Consider the following 26,330-nt stretch of genomic DNA (forward strand, 5'->3'; position numbering starts at 1 on the left):
CTGCCCACACAGTGAGGGAAGGGGTCTACAGATGTCCTGCACATGCGTGAGCAGACAGCAGTGCTTCACACCTGTGCTTTCTCTGTGCATGTGCTGGCATGTGCAGAAGGCTTCTAGGAGCTTCATGTATCTTGATCCAGTCTGCGCATGTACAGCACATGCAGTAAAACCCCCAAGAGCGCCGTGCGCCTAGATCTGCTCTGCACATGTGCAAGTATGCGCCTAAAGCCCCCATGAGCTCAATACACCTAGATCTGCTCTGTGCATGTGCAAGCATGCATCCTTGTTCTCTGCCTCAGGAAAAATGAGAGGAGAAATAGGAGAACACCGCCCTATTATGATAGGGAGATTGGAGCACCTGGGCTGCAGATTACCAGGCTGAGGAGAAGGAGTGAGGAAATAAACACAGCACCTGTTCATCAGAGGCTGAGCTCCTTGGGGCCAGGCCTGTCCATCATGCCTGTATCCACACCGCTCAGCATGCTGTTCTCAGCCCACTGGGACAGTCATTTCATTTATCAGTGCACACCCACCAGCCACATGATTGACATGCTTCACAAGTTTACTTGCTAAGTAGAGGAGGGAGGGGGCTTGTGTTATCCACCCCTTCCTTGCATTTATCGAATGTCACAATGCTCTGACCCTTAAGGCTGAGAGTGCTGCCTGTCGGCGAGCGCACATTATAATCAGAAAACATGTCCATCAAACCCTGGTAGGCTGAGTGCTATCAGGACTGGAAGATGGAAGGACAACAGAATGAAGAAAGGTGCTTTTATGTTGGCTTTGTTTGGGTGATATTGGGGTTTGAACTCAGGGTCTTGATACCTGCTAGAAAGGTGTTCTGTCACTTGAGTTACCCTGACATCCCTTCTTCAATTTCAGTTATTTTTCAGAAAGGGTCACTCACCAGTTCTGAAAGCTAGCCTCAGACTGAGATCCTCTTACCTCTGCCTCCTTGGATGACAGATATGTATAGCTATACCTGGCTATTTGTTGAGTTGGAGAGCTCTCCCTAAATTTTTGTCCCCATTGACTTTGAACTACAATCCTTTTCTTTCTTTCTTTCTTTCTTTCTTTCTTTCTTTCTTTCTTTCTTTCTCTTTCTTTCTCTCTTTCTCTTTCTTTCTTTCTTTTTTTTTCTTTTTGTCAGTCATGGGGATTGAACTCTGGGCCCGGGCACTGTCCCTGAGCTCTTCAGCTCAAGGCTATCACTCTACCACTTAAATCACAGCACCACTTCGGGTTTTCTGGTGTTTAATTGGAGATAAGAGTCTCCCAGGATTTTCATCCCAGGCTGGCTTTGACCTGAGATCCTCAGATCTCAGCCTCCAGAGTAGCTAGGATAATGGGCGCCCAGCTCACAATTCTTTTTATTAGCTGGGAATATGAGAATGCCTCACCATGCCCAGCAAAGTGCTCTCTCATCTAGAATGGTCAGGAATGGTATCTAAAAAGGGAACCAGTGAACAAGAATGGGAACAAGCCATGAAAGGGAAGATAATATAACTTCAGGGACCCTAGAGAAGAGGCCTGCTTGGTTTTTTAAGTTTGGCTTTTTTTTTTTCTCCCTTAATGTCAGGAGAGACAGTGAGGTCGAAACCAAATGAGCCAGTGGTACTAGAGGAAATGGGAAAGATGAGGGGGCCAGCTGGGCTCCATGTATAGGAGCCATGGTGAGAACTGTGGGATTTATTCCAGTTGTGATGGAAGCTGCTGAAGGATTGAGAGCTGGAGAGTGACAGCTGATTTATATCTGAGAAGGATCACTCTGGTTGCTGGGTGGAAAATAGTCTCTCGGAATATTTATGAAGCACCTGCCATGTGTAAGACACTGTGCTAAGCACCGCGAGGGACACAGGGATAAATAACCTGAGCTCTGCTCGGGTGACTTAGGATTTAGTGAGGCAGACAGATCGGTAAACAATCCAGGAGCATTCCGGTGAATTGAGTCTGTGGTCTGGCGGGCAGTAGAGCATTTCAGCTCAGGGTGTGAGCAGTGAAATTCTATATTAGATTCTGCCTCTACCGCTTTCTTGGCTGTTGGTCTTGGGTTTTTTGGTGTTGTTTTGTTCCATTTGTAAGAGATATAATATTGGTGTGGTTGGGTTGCTGAATTTCTGCACTGTGAGTTTTGGGCAGAGTAAGACCTGCAATGGTATAGGAAATGTGGGCCGCCCCCCTTCCCTCCCTGGAACACTGGGCTAATTAATCTTCAGAGATGCTGAAAGGAATTGGTTTTGCATGATCAATCCGAGAGGTTGCACACTAAAATGTTCTCCTGTTCTAGACACTTACCTGAAGATACACTAAAAATGAAAAGATGTGTCAGAAGGGAAGGCCGTCCCACTAGCCGAGTCCCTGGTCATTTCTCTGCTCCAGGTTGCTTCCTTGTGTGGCCCTTTGTCCAAGATCTCAGGCCGGTACAAGTGGCTTTGTCCTATGCAAAGCTGCGCTCTCTGCCTGCCACATTTCTTAAGGTTCTTTCTCTCATATATTTATATTCAGAAAATGGTGCTGGGTATAGGCATTATGCCCTTAATCCCAGCTATTTGGGAGGTGACAATCGGGAGAATTGCAGTTCAAGATCAGTCAGAGCAAAAAGTTACCACCCCATCTCATCCAACAAGCCAGACACAACACAGTGGCCCACATCCTGCTGTCTCATTTACACAGGAAGCTAGGTTAAAGGATTATGGCCCAAGACCCACCAGATAAAAATTGAGACACTTGGGCTGATGGATAGCCTAGTGGTAGAGTGCTCACCTAGCAGGCACGAAGCCCTGGGTTCGATTCCTCAGTACCACATACACAGAAAAAGCTGGAAATGGCGCTGTGGCTCAAGTGACCAAGCGCTAGCCTTGAGCCCTTTCCAGGGACAGTGTCCAGGCCCTAAGTTCAAGCCCTAGGACTGGCAAAAAAAAATTAAGACACTATCTGAAAATGAAAAGAGGACTGGAGGTGCAGTGTAAGTGGCAGAGCACCTGTCTAGTGAGTGCAAACCCCTCCCCCCAAAAAAATCTAAATTACCCTCCAGGGAAGTCTCTACCACTGAGCTTATGAAGGCATGGCTATCAGAAAAGTGTTTCGGAGTCCTTCCTTGCCACCAACAGGAAGGAGGAGGAGGACAGAGTTTGGATTGTGCAAGAAGGGGTCTGGGGTGGGGTCTGGGGGTCCACGGGCACCTCCCTGTGCCCCCCACCAGTACCCCCACCCCTCTGCTTCTCTGGGGTTTCAGATCGACCAACTGAAGCACCGGCTGAACAAGATGGAGGAGGAATGTAAACTGGAAAGAAACCAGTCACTGAAACTGAAGAACGACATTGAAAGCCGGCCGAAGAAAGAGCAGGTCCTGGAGCTAGAGCGGGAAAACGAGATGTTGAAGACCAAGATCCAGGAGCTGCAGTCAGTCATCCAGGTGAGGCGTTGCCATGGTGATGCAGGTATGGGCGGGGCCCGGTGAGACTTTGCCATCGTGCCCACCCCTGTCTGGGTGAGTCCACAGTCCCACTTTGCCAACTGCAAGGCACAGATAATGCATGTCAACCTTGACCACTTTGCTTTCCTCCTCTGTGAAGCGGGGTGACACAGCACACCCCCTTATCAGAGACATGACATTATAGGAGATATACTTTAAACAAAAGTAAGTTTGTGTCTAATAAGAAATGAAGGCCCAGGCCTGTCAACCCAGCTGTGTGGGAGGCAGATGGGAAGATCGTTGTCCAGGCCTAGGGAAAAGCACTGTATTCTACCTAAAGAAAAGAAACAGAAAAAAAGAACAGGCAGTATGATTCCGGTGGTAGAGCCTCTGCCTAAAGAGCATGAGGCCCTGAGTTCAAATCCCAGTACTGCAAAATAAAAGGTCCACTCACTGTCACATGCATTGAGAATCACCATCTACCCAGAAATTAATGCCTTGTGCCATGAGAAGGAAAATGCGCATCAGTAGCCTTATCCTTAGACAGTCAGAGACTCAACTACATGCCCACCTCAAAAGGAAAAGATGCCCCCTCTCCACCCTATAGAATGTTCCCCTAGGGGCTGGAAATGTGGCTTGCCTAGCATGCATCTACCCCTGGGTTTGATTCTTCAGCAACACATAAAAGAAAAAGCCTAAACCGGGCATGGTTGGCTCATGCCTGTAATCCTAGCTACTCCAGAATCTGAGATCTGAGGATCAAGGTTCAAAGCCATCCCAGGCACTAAAGACTAAGAGACTCATCTCCAATTAACTACTAGGAAAGCAGAAGTGGGGCTGTGGCTCCAAGGGTTGGGCAGTAGCCTTGGGCTGAAGAGCTCAAGGACAGTACCCAGGCCCAGGGGCAGGGCAGTAGCTTTGAGCTGAAGAGTTTGGGGATATGCCCAGGCCCGGAGTTCAAACCCCACAATCGAAAGGAAGAAAGAAAGAAAGAAAGAAAGAAAGAAAGAAAGAAAGAAAGAAAGAAAGAAAGAAAGAAAGAAAGAAAGAAAGAAAGAAAGAAAGAAAGGAAGGAAGGAAGGAAGGAAGGGGAGAGGGGGGAGGGAAGGAAGGAAGGAAGGAAGGAAAGAAAGAAAGAAAGAAAGAAAGAAAGAAAGAAAGAGCCAGAAGCGACACTGTGGCTCAAGTGGTGGAGTGCTGGCCTTGAGCAAAAGAAGCTCAGGGACCGTGCCAGGCCCTTAGTTCAAACCACAGAACTGGCAATAAATAATAAATAAATAAATAAAACAAACTATGGCCCAACAAGGCTGACCAGTGGTGGGCCATGGCTAGGCTTCAAGCAGAGGCTGAATCCTGCACTAGTTGGAGCAGATTATTGGGTATTTGGGTGTGGCATTCTGGGGATCTGGGGGTGTACTCATCATGGCCCACGAGTCAGGAGAAGCAGCTGCAGCTCCTGGCAGGACACTCGGCGTGAGCTCCCACTGGACACAGTGGGTTTTCCGCATCTTTCCAGGCGATCAATTTCTTAGATGATAAGCTGCTTAAAGTCCCCAAGAGAAACTCCGCCTCCTCTGGCACAAAACCTTCAGCCCCCTCCCCATCCACCTCCTCTGTTCCCGCCCTCCCTGTTCACCTTGCTTCTCCCACCTCCCAGGCCGGCAAGCGCAGCCTCCCAGACTCGGACAAAGCCATCCTGGACATCTTGGAACATGACCGGAAGGAGGCGCTAGAGGACCGGCAGGAGCTTGTCAATAAGATCTACAACCTTCAGGAGGAGGTGCGCCAGGCCGAGGAGCTTCGTGACAAGGTAGCGGCCCCTGGGGAGTCCCAGGCTCAGCGTCTGCCCAGCCTGATCCCTGCCCGCTAGGAGCTATGCGCTTGTGTGCACATGTGTGTGTGCGTGCACGTGTGTGCACGTACACACGCGCACATGCATGCACAGTACACAGTACTAGGGCTTGAACTCAGGACCTGAACATTGTGGTAGGCTAGCACTTTATCACTTGAGCCACAAAACCACTTCTGGTTTTCTGGTGGCTATTGGAGATGAGTCTCACTGACTTTTCTGTCTGGGCCAGCTTCAAACCATGATCCTCAGATCTCAGTCTTCTGAGTAGCTAGGATTCCAGGCGTGAGCCACATGCTTCCCAAGGACTAACTGGGGAAAGAAGCCACTCAGGGCACACAGTGCTTCTGCGTTGTCCTCCTGCATCTGTTGCTGATTGAGCAGCATCTGATCATGATCCCTTTGGGTGAGGTAGTTGCTTCTTGGGCAGGCCATGCTCCGGCCATGTGGGGTGGGACAAGCCGCTCTGGGCAGCACAGCTAGAAAGTAAGCCACCCACCCTGACCTGTTGATGGCTTGTGGCCCGCATTGATTTGTGACGTTGCTCTCCCACAGTACCTGGAGGAGAAGGAGGACCTGGAGCTGAAGTGCTCCACGCTGGGGAAGGACTGTGAGATGTACAAGCACCGCATGAACACTGTCATGCTGCAGCTGGAGGAGGTGGAGCGGGAGCGGGACCAGGTACGCCAAGCCAGCCCCAGCCCCGCTGCCCCAGCCCCACCCACACCCACACCCAGTCCCTGGGCCCCAGGCCATTCACACAGGAATGGCCCGTAAATCCCAAGCCAGGCATGGAAGTGTATGCCTGCCGTCCCAGAGATAGGAAGATTGTAGTCTGAGGCTGGCTCCAAGGTAAAAATAGCGTAAGACCTTATCTGGAAAATAGCTGCAGCATGAAAGGCCAGGTTGTGACTCCATGATGGAGCACAAGGCACTGAGATTAAACCTACCCTGGCCATCTAGGAGGCTTCTGGAATCCACAGGCATTTGGGGCTCACAGGGCCTAAGTAAGACTCCAAGGGCTCACCTGCAGAACATGTTTTTCGTTTTGTTTTGGTTTTTGGCAGTGCTGGAGTTTTCACATGGTCCCTTGCCAATGCTCAGCCACTTGAGGCCCATCTCACCAAGAGTCAGTCGAGAGACACAGTGCGCCACCTTGGGTGGGAGATGTCCCTGGGACCCCCGGGGGTCTTCCTGGGTGAAAGGTCAGGTGTCTCCATCCTGCAGGCCTTCCACTCCCGCGATGAAGCCCAGACGCAGTACTCACAGTGCCTGCTGGAGAAGGACAAGTACCGGAAGCAGATCCGAGAGCTGGAGGAGAGGAACGACGAGATGCGCATCGAGATGGTGCGGCGTGAGGCCTGCATCATCAACCTGGAGAGCAAGCTCCGACGCCTGTCCAGGGACAGCAGCAGCCTCGACCAGGTGGGTGGGCCGGGCCTCGCACGACCAGGCCCCCACAGGAGGCAGCTGACTGCTGGCCAGCACGCCCCGTCCCCCTGTGCACACTGCCGACAGAACCTGAATTAGCTTCAAAGTTGGAAAATAAAGTCCAACACTAGTGGCTCATGCCTGTAATCCCAGCCACTCAGAGGCAGAGATCTAAGGATCTAGGCTCAAAGCCAGGAGAGAAGGGGAGTCCATGAGACTCTTATCTCCCATGAACCCTTAGAAAACCAGAAGTAGAGCTGTGGCTCCAGTGGCAGAGGGCTAACCTTAAGTGAAAAAGCTAAGAGACAGCGCCCAGACCCTGAGTTCAAGCCCCGGTATACTGGTACACACGACACACACACAACACACCCCTGAGTATGAGTCCAGGAGCCTGTCCCCCGAGAAGAAGGCCAAGGCCCTGCTGGGAGGAAGTGAGGCAGGAGAAATGGGGGGGGCTGAGGATCAGGAGCTGCAATTCCGGGCACCAGCCCCCCACCCCTGTGTGCAGAGTCTACCCCGAAGCCTGCCAGCTGCCATCATCAACCAGCACTTTGGGGACACCAGCCCCAGGACCAACGGGCAGGAAGCGGATGACTCCTCCACCTCCGAGGACTCCCCGGAGGACAGCAAGTACTTCCTGCCCTACCACCCTCCCAGGCGCAGGATGAACCTGAAGGGCGTCCAGGTACCAGCTGTCAATCAGTCCCAACCTGGAGGGTGGGGAACAGGCGCCCCCTGCAGGCCACCGAGGGCTCTGCCTGGAATGACTTGCCATATCAGCCCTAGAGAGGGAATTCATACCAAGGCATGGTGTCTGTTTGTTTTATTTGTTCCCTTCACCCTTAAGACAGGCAGGCAGGCAGGCTAGCTCTACCCTGTGGTTAACATAGGAGACACAGTCCTGAACCAACCCAGGCCAAAACATAAGAGACCCTACCTGGAAAAAGTGAAACCAAAAAGACTGTCTGCCTGACTCAAGTAGCAGAGCACCTGTCTAGCAAGCATCAAGTCCTGAATTCAAACTTCATGCCCTCTCTTTTCTCAGCTGCAGAGAACCAAATCCCCCATCAGCCTGAAGCGGGTGTCGGAAGTTCAAGGTTAGTGAGTGTCTCCTGCCTCTCACCCTCATCTACCACCTTGGGGGCGTCCTGGGGATCTCAGCAGGGAGCAATCCCATGTAATCAAAATCCCACGTGCCCCTGCCCCCCTCCCTGCGGCATGTGGGGAGGATGCCCCAGTGCGGAGGTGGGAGGTGGGAAGGCGAGAGGGAAGTTGAAGCTGCCTGGTAAGGAAGATGGAGTTTGTCCCACAGACTGACAGTAGATGGGAGGACAGGAGAGTGGGTAGACCCAGGCAGTGCACAGTGCTGAACGTTGCTACCCTGGAGTCCTGAACCCAGAGCGGGACAGCATTGGAAATGAGGCTTTGGGGCGGGGGGAGTTGGCCTGAGCTCTTGGCAAATATTTTCAGGCCTGGTCCAGCTCGCTCTGGTATCTCCAGGCCCTTTTTGTTGTTGAAAGGAGTATGCATAGAGCCTGGGGCCTGTGAGAAGCAGAGTGGTGTCCCCAAGCAGACAGAGAACCACACCCCAGGGCCTGGACTCCACTCCTAAGGGGGCTGGGCCTGCTGGGCTTCCTCGTTCCAGGTTCTGGGTCAGCTAAGAACAGGGCAGGGCAGGGCCTGGCCATGAGGGGCTGGAAGATGAGCTGTGCAGACACAGAGCGGGAGGTCAGGGGACTCGGATGGCCTAGCTGTCTCCCCCGGGATGGCGTGGTGGACACACAGCAGCCCAGACAGCCCCTTACAGAGCAAGGAAGAGGAGGCCTCAGCAAGGCCCAGGAGGAGTGGCAGTTTGTGGCACCAACCATCTCTGATTTCCTTTTTTCTCTCCCTCCTTTCTGCCACAACCCTCCCCACCCCTATGACCTCTCCCTCTCCCACCCGGTCTGGCCTCCACTGAGGATAGGAAAGGGGGTAGAAGATGACTGCACAGGCTGCAGCCCCGGCTCCTCTCGCTCGCTCCCGGCCACCACGGGCTCCTTCTGTGATATGGTAAGCTGAGCCCCGCCCCCCTACACACACACCCCTGCCCTGGGGCTGCAGCCCCCATTCCCAGATGTTTGTTGAAAAATGCCCGCAGGCTTCCCAACACATTTGCACCTTCTTTGCCTCCTCCTTTCCCAATTTAACACTTGGCGGGAGGAGGGCCCCAGGCTGGGGTGGGGGGTGGGTAGGGTCTGGCACCAGGCAAGGCTGCGACTCCAGAATTCTGCTTCTCATCCTGGCGAGCCACCTGGGGGAGACTTCCCCAGCACCAGGGTCCCCAACACCACCTGAGGTCCCTCACCCCAGCCAGACAGCAATGAAGCCCAGGAGTCTAAATTCCCAGCCCCAGGTACCTGAGCCCTATCAGAGACTCTTAGCCACGACAGCCACGGACAGTGGCCTGGGTCAGTGTTTCCCACCCCTCCAGTGCAGACCCCCTCTACCTGCCCCCCACACATACACATGATCTTCTCTGTATTCAGAGCACAGGAGCACCTAGGGCTCAGAGTCCCGAGGCAGAGCTCCCAGCTCTGCTCGGGGCCCACCCCATTCAGCGGGCAGCTGTGCCTCCAGCCCTGTGGGTCCCCAGTCTCCGCTGGCTGAGATCACTCCGCACATCTGCTGTGGGTCCCAGCTGCTTAGCAATTAGGCCCGGGGGCGGGGGGGCATTGCCATAGCCCCACTGTGCCCCTGTTTCCAGCAGCCTCATCGCAGTCGAAGCAGCCTCATGTCCACCACGGCCGAGCCCCCAGGGACCGATTCCATCGTCCGGCGCTGCAAGGAAGACATGCCTCACCGAAGGTGAGCACCACCACCAGGCGATGCACACTTACCTGCGCCCCCACCCCCAAGCCACGACCTTAGGGCAAGCAGGGAGGGCGACTGTCAGATGATGAAACCTGCCTTGGGCACAAGGCTCCTGTCTGACTCCAGCTACTCGAGAGAGAGAACTTGGGAGGGCCGAGGTTAGAAGCTCAGCCCTGCAAAAAGTTCATGAGCCCCCACCTCAACAAACAAGCCAAGCGTGTGGATAGACTCCTGTAATTCCTTCCCCTGACTCGGGAGGCAGTGATGAGGAAGATTATAGTTGGAAGCTCACCTGGGCAAAAACTCAAACCTGCCTGAACAACAACGAAAGCAAAAACCGTCATGCCTCAAGTGGTAGAAAGCCTGTCTAGCAAACCCCAGTACCACACACACACACACGCACACACACACACGCACACACAAGCACGCACACACACACCCTGTGGCCCTGGCCCCTGCTGCCCAGAAAGAAGGGTCCTGATCTCAAGGCACAAGAACGCGGCATTTTTTTGGACAAATGTTAAGAAGTACACGCTGCTCCCGCCCTCCTTCACCTCCCCAAATCCACCTGATCTGTTCATCTATATCTATCTATCTCTATACAAAATGAGCCATCATAATCTGTAAGGGCCAGGTGGCTATGGAGGTGAGGATTCTCTTCCTTCTTATGCTGCTACTGAGACTTGAACTCAGGGCCTGAGCACTGGCCCTGAGCTTTTCCACTCAAGACTGTTGCTCTGCCACTTGAGCCACAACTCCACTTCTGGCTTTTAAGTGGTCATTGGAGGTAACAGTCTCATGGACTTTCCTACCTGGACTGGTTTTGAACCTTGATCCTCAGGTCTCAGCCTCCTGAGTAGCCAGAATTACAGGCGGGAGTCACTGGCACCTGGCAGCCCTTTGTTCCCAGTGAGCTTGGAGTGTGAATAATAATAATGGCATTGACAGCTCGCTGGGGCTGAGAGCAAGGGGAAGCCGGGAAACTAGGGACCATCCCCAGTCCTGCTGGCTGGGGCCTCACAGCATGACATTCCCTGGCCTGATCTGGAGCCCTTCCTGAGCCCCTCCATTGGCCTTGCATGTGGGAACTCCCCACATGGTATCCCGCCCCAGGCCAGCCCTGTGGTCCACAAGGGGCTTATGCCCCTCTGCTGTCCGAGGACCCAGCAAAGCCAAAATGGGATGGCAGGTACTGTCGGGGTCTCATGCATCGAGAGTGAGCCCAGGCTCCCCACACAGCCAGCTCCCCCCACTCTACCCTCCAGCCACCTCTGGCCCTCTTCTCCCTTCCTCTGCACCCTAAAGCACCCTTCCTCTCCCTTCACATGGCCCTCTCAGAACCTGGGCATCTTGGTTGTTCTAGAAGCTTCCCCCTTCCCTGCATGCTCACCACAGAGCCCTTCCCACCCTCCCGCCCTGCAGCATTGTGGAAGAGGATAACGACAGCGGTGGCTTTGACACCTTGGACCTGGATGGTATGTTGCCTGCCGCCTCCGAGAGGCCCGGGGGGAGCCCTGGCCAGGGCAGAAGTGCCAGGGTGCGTGGGTGAGATGCATAGTAGGGCTGCAGGAAGTGTGTGGAAGGCATTCAGAGCTTTGCTTGGGGTTGGAGCTGAGGTAAGGGTAATGGGGGTGGGGTGGGGAGCTGCTCTTGGTTTTGGACCCAGTTGGATCCACCTGATGCTGCACAAGGCCACAGAGGTTTGTTGTTGCTGAACTTGGGATCTGAGCGCTGTCCCTGAGCTTTGTCACTCAAGGCAAGGCCAAGCTGGGGACAGCAGCTATCTGAGGGGCTGTGGTTCCTGTCATTCTCGGATGAAAAACTAGGGTCTCCGGGGTACAGAAGAACAAGGGGGTGGGGAAGAGGGGAGCAGGAACCTTGGCAAAGCTTCAGTTTCCATTTCTTAAGAGTGCCAGGCTGAGGGGGGGGGGCAGTGCTTGCATTGCAGGGGCACTGGAGTTGATATTTGGTCCCCTAAAGCAGAGGTGGACACTCATCACTGAGGTATGGCCTCCCAAGGGCAGAGCTGGGCCATGTGGACATGCCTATGAACCCAAAACAGTCATACACAGAGCCAGGAACCAGGGCCTCAGGGGACAGAATGTGCATGTGCTGTGCCAGCCAAGAAGCCGGGTCCAGCCAACCCTACACCAGGTGCCCAGAACACAGCTTTCCATCCCCAAGTCCTCCCCAGGACAAACCACAGTGTCACTGCTGTGAATAAATAGAGCAAAAAGCTGCAGATGGGCAAGCTTGAGCCACATCTGGGTAGGTCAGCGGGAGGAGGGGGGGGCAGGCGGGTGGCTGTGCCCTGTCATCCTGCAGAGCTGGCGGCTAGGGAGCCTGGCTCAGAATCTGCCCCCCCACCCCTGCTGCTATGCCATGCCAGCTCCTGAAATCCCCAGCCCTGCCTCGGGCCTCTTGCCAGTTGATTGGCCTGTGGATGAACCAAAAAGACTAGTGGCCATCCCTAATTGGGCCCTGTCAGATGCGCTGGAGTATTAAAGGGAGGTTAGCACCTACTAAAGGCTGGGTAATGAGTGGAGCTGGATGAGTCTTGCAGAGGGGAAGTAAGGAAGAGAATCCTGGGCAACCATCCAAAGTACTTTGCAGTGTCAGGGTGGGGGGCGGGGGAATCCTCTCTGCAGAGTTCTTGTTATCAGCCCTGAACAGGATCTGCAAGCCAGAGTCCAAAGCTCTGCAAAGCAACCCCATGTTTCCCTGGGGCCTGAGTGGGAGGGGTAGGAGAGACCCCGGTCCCCTAACCTGGGGATCTGAGAGGTAGGGGCGATGAGATTTCAAGAGGTCACAAAATGAAAATCTAGGAGCCTAGTTAAAAATCAATCAGGCTGAGCCAAGCACTGGTGGCTCATGCCTCTCATCGTAGCTACACAGGAGGCTGAGATGTAAGGATCATAGTTTAAAGCCAGCTGGGGCAGGAAAGACCATGAGATTCTTATCTCCAGGTAACCACCAGAAAACCAGAAGTGGTTCCATGGTTCAAAGTGGTAGAGCATTAGCCTTAAGCACAAAAGCTCAGGGACAGCACCAAGCTCCAGAGTTCAAGCCCCAGAACCAACCCCCTACAATCCCCCCCCAAAAAACTAAGAGAGCTGGGCATGTAGTCATAGCTAATCAGGAGGTAGAGATGAGAAGATCAGGATCAGAGCTTGGCCTTGGTCAAAACACACAATCTAATCTAAAACCTGAAGGAAAAAGAAAGAAGGTCATCACAGGCTGTGCTGGGGTTATCCAGAGATACGCTTCAGTGCTCCCTGCTGGTGCTCCTGGGTTCTAACAGCCTGCCCTGTCTCCTTTGCAGATGAACGCTGCTCCTTCGGTCCCCCCTCCATCCACTCCTCCTCCTCCTCCCACCAGTCTGAGGGCCTGGATGCCTACGATCTGGAGCAGGTCAACCTCATGTTTAGAAAGTTCTCTCTAGAAAGGTATGGTTGGTTGAGGCAAAGGTGGCCTGGGGGGCGGGGGCAGGCAGGGGAAGAGGGGAGAGGGGTGTTTTCTGGAGCTATAGAGTGAGTGAGGAGGAGGTAGGATGCAGATACCTCACAGTCTCCAGGCTCCACGGTGATCACTGAGGCACAGAGTCCAGGGCTTGGGCAGTCCCGTCTCTGGTGGCAACAAGAAGACAGAACTAGGGCCAGTAGTTGGGTCGTAGATCCATCTGTGACTTGGAACCCGGAGGCCGGAGAGACCCTGAGGGCCGTGGCCTAGGCAGCCCAGCTGCCAGCTGACCACTGCTTTATTTCCCACCCCAGACCCTTCCGGCCCTCAGTGACGTTGGGGGGCCATGTGCGGGGACCCGGGGCCTCAGTGCAGCACACGACGCTCAGCGGCGACGGCCTGATCAGCCAGCTCACTCTGCTCGGGGGCAATGCCCGGGGCAGCTTCATCCACAGCGTCAAGCCAGGCTCCGTGGCGGAGAGGGCAGGACTGCACGAGGGCCACCAACTGCTGCTGGTGAGGAGTTGGGGGCTCCCAAGGCCCAAGAAACCAGCCCCCCTCCATGCACATGTCCTCCTCAACCCCCCAGGAGGCCCTGAGCTGGCCACCACTGTCCATGCTAGCCACCACTGGATCTTGTTGCCCGGGGGAGGGGACAAGCAGCCTACCCACTCTGCCCTGAGCTGGCTGGCAGAGCCCTGAGGAACCATGCCTTTGCTCCTAGCTGGAAGGATGCATCCGAGGGGAGCGGCAGAGCGTCCCCTTAGACGCATGCACGAAGGAGGAGGCCCGCTGGACCATCCAGAGGTGCAGCGGCCCCATCACACTGCACTACAAGGTCAACCAGGAAGGTGAGGACCCAGACACACCAGGGCTCCCCGACCTTGGGCCCACCAAGCCCCTGTCAGCCCCAGTGAGGGGAGCGTGGTCCAGCGGGCATGTTTGGAGGAGAATTGGGGAATGAAAGCTTTTCCATGCCCCGTCATGCTGGGCTTCCTGCTGCCTAACTGGTTTCATTGGACGCAGTAGTCCTAGCCGGGTCAGCTCTGCCCAGACTCTGCCTGGTGGAAGTTTTCATCTTCCCTGGACCACATCACAGCATCCAGGGGTCCTCTTCCCCCAACCCCAGGAGGGTGAGCTGGCCTCCCCTGCCTTCATCTCTTCACCCCCTGCGGTTTCCAATCACAGCTCCTCTGTCGGTTCTAGCTCCCGGGCAATGTGGCTCTGTTTGGTTCCCCAAATCTGATTTCTATTCTCACCTTGGGTTTTCCTGCATGATTTTCTCTGCAGCTGGATCTTATTTTTAACCACAGGGCTCATGAATGTTTCAGCAGAGAATAAATAGCCAACTCCTCTAGCGGATCCCTCGTCCCTTCCAGCAGTGTTTGCACTGCTGCAGATAATAAAGATGCTCTGTCCCCAAACACAGGGCTGAGTCCTCCCCCACCCCATCCCTCTACCATGGGTGAGGCAGGCACCCCCTCTCATACACGCATCTCTGCAGCCTGGCTGTTCAGCCTAACAGGTGCAAGCAGCACCCTCTGGAGTTGTGTATCAGCATGGCCCTGCCATCTTGAACTTAGCTCAGGTTATCCCAGCCAGGTCGGGGGAGGAGCTCTGAGATGCCCTGGACAAAACAAAGAGGCTCAAGGGCAACCCAATATGAAATCTCTTGTTTCTCCACACCCAGGTCACAGGAGCTTGTCTCCTGCTGGTGGGAATGTCCCTGCACTGGGTGGAGTGGCATTTGAGGGCTGTGAAAGTATTTTAGTTCCCTTCATTGCATTGTCCCCTGCATTATGGATTGATACCCTAGATGTTTACAGTTTGCTGATTTCATAATATTCACAGTTCATACTGTGCTTATTCCTTCTTCCAAAGTTATTTACAAAACATTTACTCAAAAATTTAAAAAAAATGGGGCTGGGAGTTTGCCCTACTGGTAAGAGCGCTTGCCTAGCATGCACGAAGACCTGGGTTTGATTCCTCGGTACCACATACAGAGAAAAAGCTGGAACTGGTGCTTTGGCTCAAGTGCCAGAGTGCTAGCCTTGAGAAAAGTCCAAGGACAGTGCTCAGGCCTTGAGTTCAAGCCCCATGACTAGCAAATAAAATAAAATGATAATCACAAGTGGCTCAGGCCTGTGGCTGAGAACTGAGAATGATGGTTCAAAGCCAGCCTAAGCAGGAAAGTCTGGGAAACTCTTATCTCCAATTAACCACCAGAAAACCAGAAGTGGAGCTGTGGCTTAAAATGGTAGAGAACTAGTGTTGAACAAAAGAACTCAGGGGGACAGTGTCCAAGCCCTGAGTTCAAGCCCCAAAACCAACTTAGAGAGAATCCCTTGGTAAGGGTATGCCCCAGGGAAACACATAACTCTCAGCAATCACTTGCATGTCTGTGTCCAAGAGAAATGAGCACCAGAAATAACACATAGCAGAGTTATTCATCCTAACCTCAACCTGCCACCAGGACAAATGTACATACAAGGAGAAAGAATGAGCACTTGAAGTGTAGAGTAACAATGCAGTCCTAAAAATAACACACTGCCATATTTTGCTCCATCTAGATTGAGCTTTAGCATCCGGACCAAAGGTTTTCTGTATTTGTTTCCCTGTGTAGAAAATGAGGCACAGTGAGCGAGGTGATAGCGATCTGGATAAAGTTTCCTTGGAAGGGGCATTCACAGACAGGAATTGGCCACAGAAAAAAACAAGCAAGTGCCAGCCAAGCATGGTGATACATGCCTGTAATTCCAGTACTGGTGAGGCTGAGGCAGGAGGACTGAAAGACCTTGTCTGGGAACAAAAAAATTCCACTGCAGGAATACTAATAATGGTAATTGTACTTCGGCACAAATTTTAGCTCTGAGCTTCAACTAGAGAAACTCACAGGTGAACACTTGCCCTTCAGGGAGAAATTAACCCATCCACAAGCTCCCACCACTGTCCTGCCCAGGAGGGGGGATGGAGGGTGACTCAGGGTTTTGATGGTGGCTGTGAGGTGACAGGGGTTGGACCGCCTCCACAGGGTACCGGAAACTTCTGAAGGACATGGAGGACGGTGTGATCACGTCAGGGGACTCATTCTACATCCGGCTCAACCTGAACATCTCCAGCCAGCTGGACGCCTGCTCCATGTCGCTGCGCTGTGACGACGTGGTGCACGTCCATGACACCATGTACCAGGACAGACATGAATGGCTGTGCGCCCGGGTCGACCCCTTCACAGACCACGACCTGGACATGGGCACCATCCCCAGCTACAGCCGGTGAGGCTGGGGGCCGGAAGGGGCGGAAGGCAGATGGGGTGTCTGCAGGGGGCTCACAGAGAAGCCTGAACCCCCGGCCTTGGCCTGGTGGATACAAGATCCCGTGTTACCCCTCCTCTGGTCATCTGTCCTGAGCCCAGGGACCATGCCCTGCTCCCTCAGTAAGTTTCCCAGTGCTAATGAAGCCTAAAAATGACCAGGCCTGGTGCTTACCCCCTAATCACTGATCACAGTGAACCTGGGAACTTTTGGAGACTGGATCCCCTGTCTAGCCACTGTCCGTGGACTTCCATACAGCTCCTCCAGCTGGGAGACAGACAGCAGCCCCGCTTCTACCACATTCACAGATAAGAATGCCCTCGCCTGAGGAAGCCTTTGCCCCCGTCCCGAAGTGGGTCTGCAGGAGATACATACTGGTCCCAGCCCTATCTTCCACAGTGGGGCTCCAGCCACTTCATGCTCTAGCCCCTGAGGCTCCTCATCTTGTCTTCCAGGGCCCAGCAGCTCCTCCTGGTCAAGCTTCAGCGTCTGGTCCACCGGGGAATCCGGGAGGAGACAGATGGCACCCACCACACACTGCGGACGCTCCGGGTAAGGAGGCTCACCGGGGGACAGGGATGGAAACCTTGCTAACTTGATACTTACCTCCTCAAGTCTGGGAACCAGCACCCATGAAAATCTTTGGGATGGCGAGCTGCAGAGGAGTTTGTTCCCTTTGAGAACAGATAGCTCCTGGGCTACCGTTGTTTTTTTTTTTAACAGGGAAGCTTATGGCGGCTGGATCATTCCAATGATGTGAGAATGCCATTGTTGGACCTGGGTGGCCTTCTCCCAGCCTCTAGGCTGCGCCCCGTCGGGCCGCAGCTCTGTGTTGCTGCCTGACAGGCAGAGGGGAGGTGGGAAGGAAGTTTGTTTCTCCACAGTAACTCCTGCTCTCAGCTCCTGCCACACCCCTTCCGCTCTCTTGGTCTCCCTGACTGATCAACTCCTTGCAGAACACCCTACAACCTGAAGAGCCACCTCCCATCAGTGACCCCCGAGTCAGCCCCCGCCTCTCCAGAGCCAGTTTCTTCTTTGGCCAGCTCCTCCAGGTAAAAGCCCTCTAGAACCCACTGGTTTTCCCATTCCATTGTCTTTGGCTCCACCCTCTGCCTACCACAAAGAGATGGGTGGGTGACCTCAGCATAGACAGGCTTTCTGTTTATAACTGACAAGTTTTCGCCATGCCCTAGGACCCCTGCCGTTTAATCCACTCCATAACATATTGCTAGATAGTTCTCTGCTCCTGGTAGAGGAAAATGTCCCACTTGCTTTGAAGTAACTTATGCCCAAAGCAGCTTAAACATCTTAGCATCTTAGAATATTTGAATTAGCAACCTCTCTGAATAGCACCTTAATAATGGCAGTCAAATTGTATTTTTAAAAGAATAATAGAAAAAAAATCAGAAAATCTCATGTGTCAAGAAAACAAAACCATTCCAAATATTTAGTTCAGATTACTGCCTCAGATTGAACTTTGAATTTATCTGAGCATTCTGATAACCAAACAAAAAGGAAAAACTAGCCAGATGCAGGTAGCTTACACCTGTCATTCTAGCAGAGGTTAATTTCAGGTGATCTCAATTCATGATTAGGCCAGATTAAAAAAAAATAGTACATGAGATTCCATCTCCAGGTAATCAGCTAAAAGTTGGATGCCTAGCTCAAGTGGTAGAGCACCAGTGATAAACAAGAAAGCCATGTGAGCACAGGGTCCCAGAATTCAAGTCCTGTGCCAAAAAAAAAAAAAGGAGTAGGGGGAGCTAGCAGATTGTTTAAATCTTATCTGTCCATGAAAATATTTTTGTTTGTTTGTTTGTTTTTGCCAGTCCTGAGCTTGAGCTCAGGGCCTGAGCACTGTCCTTGGACTTTCTCAAGGCTAGAGCGCTACCACTTGAGCTTCAGTACCACTTCAAGCTTTTTTTTTCTATGTATGTGGTACCGAGGAATCGAACCTGGGTCTTTGTGCATGCTAGGCAAGCACTCTACCACTAGACCAAACTCCCGGCCATGAAAACATTTTTAACTCTTTGAAACCAGAAAGGATTTTTTTTCTTTTGTGTTTAATTCCAAAAAAGAAACCATTTTTGTCTGGACCATTTTCCTTATATAAGGAATATTGGCTCACACATTATGTGGTAGTATCAGGAATATCAGGTCCATAGACACAGTCTTCATAACTATTTCTTACATTATGAGTCAGGAATGTATCTACTTGCCTACCAGCAGCCACCTGCTGGGTATCTTCAGTCCTTACAGGACAGGCTCTGGGGTTGGCAGAGTTGGAACCGAAGTCTACTGAGGCAGCTTAGTAACAGAGGACCATTCTCCCTGTGCCACGCCCCCATCCATTCCCCACCCCCCTCCCAACACACACACACACACACACACACACACACACACACACACACACACACACACTGTCCTTCTAGTTTGTCAGCAGATCGGAAAATAAGTACAAGCGTATGAACAGCAACGAGCGTGTCCGGATCATCTCTGGGGGTCCCCTGGGCGGCCTGGCCCGGTCCTCGCTGGATGCCACCAAGCTCTTGGCAGAGAAACATGAAGGTGCGTGGCGACTGCCTGGGCCCCTGGTGGCTTCGTGGAGACGCTCACTTAGAGGGGTGTCTCCATCCCCAGATGGGGCCTGCTCTCCCAAAAGGTAAGGGAGGGAAGATACAGTTGGCCTCCATTGGGTACCTTGCAGTGCCAAGCTCTCGCATGATTGACACTTGTCATCATGGCTTCTAGCCCAGCTTCCCACGTTAATTGAAGCTGCTGGCTGTGGAGTGTTTATTTATTGATTTCTCTCTCTACTGAGTGCTTTTTGCCATTTATCTCACTGATGAGGGGCCACCTGGTGCCCTGTGCCCTGTCCCCCAGCCAATGGCCAGCCACCCCCTCTCTGCCTACTCCCCTCCTCTCCCCAGGCTGTGCCTTGCTCAGGGGATGGGAGGACAAAGGCCAGCACTGTTAGTCTGGAAGATTGGCCAGGCCAGGGGTGAAAGAAAAGGACAGGCAGGTCACTGGTTTGTGAGAAGGAGGGCCTCAAGCTGCCTGGAAAACACACACACACACACACACACACACACACACACACACACACACACACACACACACACACACACACACACACACATCCCATCCCCAGAACTTGGGAGAAAGTAGGAGGCCCTGCTCCCACTGCCTGCTTACCAGAACCTAAGGGTCCCCAAAGGCTTTCCAATACCCTGCTGATCTTCACTATCCATGATCCCTGCATCCATCTGCTCCCCTGCCTGGATCACTTTTCTCCCTGGCCACCACTGCCTCCTCCTCTAGGCCCAACTCTGAGCAGATTTCCTTGATCATCCATCACCTCCCAGCCCAGGCCAGGTGTGAGACACAGGGCTTACACAGGTGCAAACTCCTCACCTTGCCTCCTTGTGGGCCTGGTCACCTCACACATCCCTAGATTCTCATGCCTCTCACAGCCACCTCTCCTGTCCCTTGCCAGAGTTGGACCCCGAGAACGAACTCAGCAAAAACCTCAGCCTCACCCCCTACAGCCTGGTGCGAGCCTTCCACTGTGAGCGCCGGCGGCCTGTGCTCTTTACGCCCACTGTGCTGGCCAAAACACTGGTTCAGAAGCTGCTCAACTCGGGGGGTGCCATGGAGTTCACCATCTGCAAATCAGGTGGGTTGACGGGCAGACTCAGACAAGAGGATGCTGCGGGGACCCCCATCACCAGGACACCTCAGCGCCTCCCAGACCCACTTCCCATCGCCTCCCCACCAAAGAGCCCACTTCGGCAGGGCATCTTCATGTTCCTGCCACCATCAGAGTGCCCTGGCCTTCCCCTGCCCTGTTTTATACTGAGGAAGACAAAGCTCAGGACACCCACATAAGGGTTCAGCCAAGTCACCCCATCGCTCTGGGACTTGGCCTCCCCACACATGGAAGGGGAGTGATGATGGGCTCACCTTTCAGACTGGCATGACATTAGATACTCACCACCCCCCAATCTCAGCTAGAGTCATCTATATTGATCTATTTACTTACTTAGCTAGCTAGTTATTTAGTAGCAGGACCAAGAATTGAACTCAAGGCCTAGCGCTTGCTAGGCTAATGCTCTACCACTTGAGTCACCCCAGCCGTTTTGCTTTACTTAGTTTTCAGAGAGGCTGTTGTGGTAGAAATGAAAAGTTTATCCTCCTTCCAGACCCTTTTCCTACATACCTTGAGTTTGTACCCTGGTCGCTGGTGAGAGCCACTGAGGTCAGCCTGGATCCAAGCAGAATTTCCAGGCTTGGACTTATTTCCCCAGCCCCCACAAATAAAAGGAGATCCTAAGGCACAGAGAAATTAAATATGTAATCCGAATCACCCAGCAAGCCAGTGGGACCTCCTCCCCTCCCCCATTCCACAATGCTTCCACAGAAGGGAGCCATAACTGTGCCCAGGAAATTGTCTTGTGATTGTCTGTGGTCCTAGCTGATCAGTAACAGCTAATTTGGCATAAAAATCCCTGTTAGGTCCTTAGTAGAGTTGAATCAGTGGATGGATGGGTGGGTGGATGGATGGATGGACAGACGGATGGATGGATGGACAGATAAGTAGATAGATGGGTGGATGATAGGTAAATGGATAGATGAAGAGTGGGTAGGCAGTAGATAAATAAGTGAATGAGTCTGTAGATAGGTAGGTGGATGGATAGATGGGCAGATGATGGATGGGCCATGGGTAAATAATGGGTGGGTATATAGATGATGGTTGGGTAGAAGGGTGAATGGGTAGAAAAAAAGGATGCATGTGTGGGTTGTGGGTGGATGGATGAATGAGCAGATGATAAATAGATAATAATGGATCGATTGGTAGATAAATAATGGGTGGATAAATATGTAGATGGATGGATGGCTACATGGAATGGTGAATGGATGGGTGGGCCAATGAGTGAGTGAATGGATGGACTGATGATGGATGGACAGATGGATGGATGGACAGATGGATGGCTACATGGAATGGTGAGTGGATGGGTGGGCCAGTGGGTGAGTGGATGGATGGATGGATGGACAGATGGATGGATGGATAGATGAATGGATCAACAGGTGGGCAGACAGATAGACAGCTGGATGGATGGATGGGTGGGTGGATGGATGGATGGATGGACACATGGGTTCATGGATGGGATTCTTTGTGGTTGAACTCTGGGGGGTGGGAATAACAATGTCACACTACAGTTCCTGAGAATCCAGGATCCTGTACTTGTAACCCCATCCACCCCACCAGATATGGGGAGTGTGTGGCCCCAACACCACCCTCAAGGACTCAGACTAGTGAGGACATTGAGAGTCTTTCCCAGTGACTGGAAACAGATCTGACTGACTTCTGTGGAGCCTGAGAAGGGCTCCCATTCACCCATCCTGTGTCCACCTCCTCCAGATATCATTACTAGAGATGAATTCCTCAAAAAGCAGAAGACAGAGCCCATCATCTACTTCCGGGAGAAGAACGCCAACACTTTTGAATGCATCGTCCCAGCCAACATCCAAGCAGTGGCAGCCAAGGTGAGGGTGCCGGGAAACAGGTGGGCCCGAGACCCCTGTCTGGTCACTACCAGGTCTCCAGCCAGTGAGCGCTGCCTCCCCTCCCCACCCCGGTGACCTCTTTCCTTCCTCTGCCCATATTCTAGGGGCTCTGACACAGGTTCATTTTGTAGCCACCTTCTGTTTCTGCTTCTCATCCTTGTGTACCTGGGGTGTGACACAAGGGTGAGAGACAGCAGGTGACAGGTGTCACATAGCCCAGCCAGGGGAAAGGGGGCTAGCGAGGCAGCAATGTGTCTGCACAGAGGCCCTTTGGAAAATGCTGGAGCCAGGCATGTGTGACTCTGCCCCAAACACTGAGATCTTCCTGTGTGCAGCACTTGGGCCTGAGGCAGCGAGGTTAGTGCCTGGGTGGGTTTCCCAATATGTGGGTAAAAGCTGAGGCCAAGCTTCTGGAGGGCCAGAATACTTTGTCATGTTTAAGGTTGGGTCTGAGTAGTTAAGAAGTTTGATGGCCAGAGTGGAGAGGAAGCAGGCAGGTGTGGTTGGGGCCCAGATGCAAAGTCAGGCAAATGCCAGCTATGGGAGCCAGGATGGCGGGTGAAGGGGCCCCAAGCACTCTGGGTACTTGCTTCTACCTGGGTGCTGGGTCTACACTTGTGTGCACTGCACAAATTCACAGATACATTGTAGGATCCCACCTCTCCCCCCTCTCTCTCCCTCCCTCCTGCCTTTCTTCTCCCTCCCCCCCTTCTATCTCTCCCCCCCTCTCTCAGTCCAGTTACGAGGCAGGTGCTCACCCACCTCAGCCACATACCCTAGCTCTTTTCACATTCATTATTTTCCCAACAGGGGTTCATGTGTGGTGCCCAGGCTAACCTGGATTGTGATCCGCCCTTTTACACTTCCTGCATAGCTAGGATGATAGGCAAAAAAAACACCACAGTCAGCTTTTTATTGGTTGAGATGGGGGTCTTGCTAACTTTTCGTCCAACTGGTCTTGAACCTCTTTCCTCTTGATGTCTGCCTCCTGAATAGCTGGGATTATAGGTATGAGCCACTGTGCCCAGCTCACTGTTTCTTTTCTAGTTCTTCCTTCCTTTCTTCCTCTTTGCCCACTCCCTATTTTCTCTTCTTCTCTTCCTTCCCTCCCTCCCTCCCTTTCTTCCTTCCTTCCTTGGACTCAAACTCACAATTCCCTGCCTTCACGTCCCAAGTGCTAGGATTACAGGCATTTGCCATCATGCTCAGCTTTTTATGTGTTCCTTTGATATGAGGCCTGATATTCTGCTTAGCTCAGTGAAGCAGGGAACTGTGAGGCCCACGGGTGAGAACCCTGGGTGCTCTCAGGACCTCCAGCCAGCCCATCTTTCCAGCGCTTTCTCCCCTCCAGCTGGAGTGGCATACGGCCCGTTCATCCCTCTCTAGGGCTGGCCTGGCCTCTGTCGACACATGTCTCTGCGGACTCTGCATGGTGGGACAAACCATGTGATGTGTGTGGTCTCATCTTTCAGAGGCCAGTTTCCCTTGTGTTGTTGCCTGGTTCATTTGGCAGCACTCGGAGCTTCTGTCCCTACATGTCTGTCTGTCCCTGTGCACACAGGGGCGGCGGGGCGGCCACTGATCAGCCTCTGCTGTGCTTCCAGAACAAGCATTGCCTGCTGGAAGCAGGGATCAGCTGCGTGCGAGACCTGATCAAGTGCAAGATCTACCCCATCGTGCTGCTCATACGGGTGTCGGAGAGGAACATCAAGAGATTCAGGTGGGCCCTGCCCTCCAACCACCTCCCCCACACACACCTCCCAGGGCTACCCAGGTACCTCCTGTTAGGACAGAGCCTTCCCAAAGATGGGACCCACACGAAGGCAGATGCTAGCTCACGTGTGTGGAGAGCACAGGCAAGTGTGTCAGTCCGTTTGCCCCATCCCCTCACGATGACAAAACTTCTGAGAAAATCAGCCTAAAGCAGAGGACAGCGATTATGGCTCCTGGTTCCAGAGGCTCAACACCCAGTGGCTTGGTTCTGTGTCATGTCCAGGCATCATGGCAGAGAGCTGCTCACCTCATGGCAGCCAGGGAGCAGGGAGGGAGGGGGCGGGCAAGCCCCAGGAAAAAGCAGCCCCATCAGAGGCACCCCGTGACATCCAACTCCCTGCAGCCACCACCACCTTCTAGTAGGGCCACCAGCTGGGGTCCAAGGTGAACCTCCCCCTCCTTTTTTTATATGCCAGTCCTGGAGCTTGAACTCAAGGACTGGGAGCGGTCCCTGAACTTTTTTACTCAAGACTGGAGCTCTCCCACTTGAGCCACAGTTCCACTTCTGGCTTTTCGGTAGTTAATTTGAAAATACATCTGACAGACTTTCCTGCCCAGGCTGGCTTCGAACCCAGATCTTCAGATCTCAGTGTCTTGCACAGCTGGGACTGCAGGTACGAGCCACCAGTGCCCTCAGGCAAAAATGGCAGTGTGGGAGGAGCCAGCCCGGGCAGGGGCAGGAGGCTCTCTGGCTCTGGCTGTAGCCAAGGCATCGCCTCTGAGAACTGTTTCAGGATCCATGTGGGGTGGGACAGCAAGAGGATGGCGCTGGGGCCCGAGTAACCGGAATGGACAACATCCAGGGTCCCTGGTGTCTCCATATAGCCACCAAATAGACATCCCAAGCCATCATCCAGATGGCAGGACTGGGACTGGGACAGCGTAGACCCCTAGATTCTTCTTCACCAGATACAGGACACCTGTCAGTGGGGAGTCTGTCCACGAAGGGAGGAGATGAACACGCCACTGAGCCAGGCATGATGGCGCCACCTGTAATCCCAGCACTCAGGAGGCTGAGACAGGAGGAGCATGAATTTGAGGACCGTCTGGGCCTCATAGCAAGACTCTGTGTCTCAGAACAAACAAGGCAGAAATGTTCTGGCCCTGTTCACCACCTCCCACCAAGCCACACCAGCACGTGCGGGGCTGCTCCGGGGAGGTGCTCCGTGGGTAGACTGGAACATGGTGTCACATAGGAGATGAAATTTGCTAGGAAAACAAAAAAGCAGCACAGAATTACAAGACCCACTTCTGAGCCTTTGGGCTCTGCTTCTGAAAGCAGTTGGGTAGAGTGTGGAGTGCCTGTAATCCTGGCAATTCAGGAGGCAGAGGTAAGGAGGCTCACTGTCTGAGGCCAGGATCCTCAGACAAAAGTGTGAGACTGCTTACGTGAAAAACTAAAAGCAAAAGACCTGGCAACGGGATGGAAAAACGGGATATAGAGCACTGCCTAGCAAATGTGAGCTCAAATACTCACCACTTCCCTCATAAAACTTTCTTTTTAATCCTCACTCCTTAAAAAAAAAAAATGCTTCTAATGTACCACATAAAGGGACACAGTAGAGCCAGGCGCTGGTGGCTCGCAATCTGTTGTCCTAGCAAGTCATGAGGCTGATAGCTGAAGATCACAGTTCAAAGGCAGACAGGACAGGAAGATTCATGAGACTCTTCATCTTCAATGACCCAGCAAAAAGCTCAAAGTGGAAGTGTGGCTCAGGTGGTAGAACACCAGCCTTGAGCAGAAAAGCCAAAGAACAGACAGCATCCAGGCCCTGAGTTGAAGGCCCAGGACCAGAATAAGAACAGAGCAGAGTGGACCGGTGGTAGAGAAGGTGGAGCTGGGGTGTAGCCCCACTGCCCTCAGCCCCCCCCCTTGCCCCTTGGCTGGCAGGAGGGTGGACAGCAGGTCCTGCAGCCTCCCCACGGGGCCCCGTATGTCTCCCCACCAGGAAGCTGCTGCCCCGGCCAGAGACAGAGGAGGAGTTTCTGCGGGTGTGCCGGCTGAAGGAGAAGGAGCTGGAGGCCCTGCCGTGCCTCTACGCCACGGTGGAGGCCGACTCGTGGAGCAGCGTGGAGGAGCTGCTGAGAGTCGTGAAGGACAAGATCTCCGAGGAGCAGCGCAAGACCATCTGGGTGGACGAGGACCAGCTGTGAGCCAAGAGCCCGCAGGCACTGACCCCACCGTGCCCAGAGCCGGCCTGGCCGGGCTGTGCCCTCCCACCATGAAGTCCCAGGAGACAGGCGCGTGTGGGGAGGAGCGGGCGGCGGTCAAGCAACAGGGCCAGCCCGGGATGGGATGCAGCGCCCGAGGCCCCAGGCCCCTCCACGGCGGGGACACAGTTGAATGTATGGTATGGAGTTCCTGCCGGCACGGGGAGGCGCCGTCTGCTCGCCAGGGCTGCAGAAGACATGCCGTTGTTTGTATTGCATTAAAATCTCTCCCTCTTTCTATTCCATTCGGTGCTCTGCACGGGGTTCTGTCTTTGGCTATCTCCCCAGCAAGCCTGGCTCAAGCCCCAAGGGACTCAGAGCCATGTGGAGTGTCCCCGGAGCCCCCAGGGACCCAGGAGGTCCCCAGAAAGGGAGGTACTCACCTTAGATATTGGGCTCACGAGGCTGGAACCCCCATCTCCAATCCCCCAAAAGAAGACAGGGAGCGATGCAGGAAGAG

The 26,330-nt window shown here is 53.4% G+C and overlaps 1 protein-coding gene across 1 annotated transcript in view; it reads left to right on the forward strand.

Annotated features, from left to right (window-relative positions):
- Card11 (caspase recruitment domain family member 11) overlaps positions 1-26,115 on the forward strand; it is a 70,965-nt gene extending 44,850 nt beyond the window's left edge. Inside the window, exons 6-25 of the mRNA XM_090329833.1 lie at positions 3,236-3,415; positions 5,073-5,225; positions 5,820-5,945; positions 6,492-6,689; positions 7,204-7,380; positions 7,741-7,792; positions 8,662-8,747; positions 9,442-9,542; positions 10,971-11,023; positions 12,871-12,994; positions 13,322-13,523; positions 13,732-13,858; positions 16,039-16,279; positions 16,774-16,870; positions 17,275-17,370; positions 18,751-18,886; positions 19,815-19,994; positions 21,741-21,865; positions 23,491-23,606; positions 25,609-26,115. Of these exons, the coding sequence (XP_090185959.1) occupies positions 3,236-3,415; positions 5,073-5,225; positions 5,820-5,945; positions 6,492-6,689; positions 7,204-7,380; positions 7,741-7,792; positions 8,662-8,747; positions 9,442-9,542; positions 10,971-11,023; positions 12,871-12,994; positions 13,322-13,523; positions 13,732-13,858; positions 16,039-16,279; positions 16,774-16,870; positions 17,275-17,370; positions 18,751-18,886; positions 19,815-19,994; positions 21,741-21,865; positions 23,491-23,606; positions 25,609-25,813 (2,775 nt within the window). The 3' untranslated portion in view covers positions 25,814-26,115. The remainder of the gene's footprint in view (positions 1-3,235; positions 3,416-5,072; positions 5,226-5,819; positions 5,946-6,491; positions 6,690-7,203; positions 7,381-7,740; positions 7,793-8,661; positions 8,748-9,441; positions 9,543-10,970; positions 11,024-12,870; positions 12,995-13,321; positions 13,524-13,731; positions 13,859-16,038; positions 16,280-16,773; positions 16,871-17,274; positions 17,371-18,750; positions 18,887-19,814; positions 19,995-21,740; positions 21,866-23,490; positions 23,607-25,608) is intronic.
- Positions 26,116-26,330: the final 215 nt, after the last annotated feature.

Source organism: Megascapheus bottae, chromosome 3, assembly GCF_031878675.1.
Source record: "Megascapheus bottae isolate mThoBot1 chromosome 3, mThoBot2.hap1, whole genome shotgun sequence".
Taxonomy (NCBI): domain Eukaryota; kingdom Metazoa; phylum Chordata; class Mammalia; order Rodentia; family Geomyidae; genus Megascapheus; species Megascapheus bottae.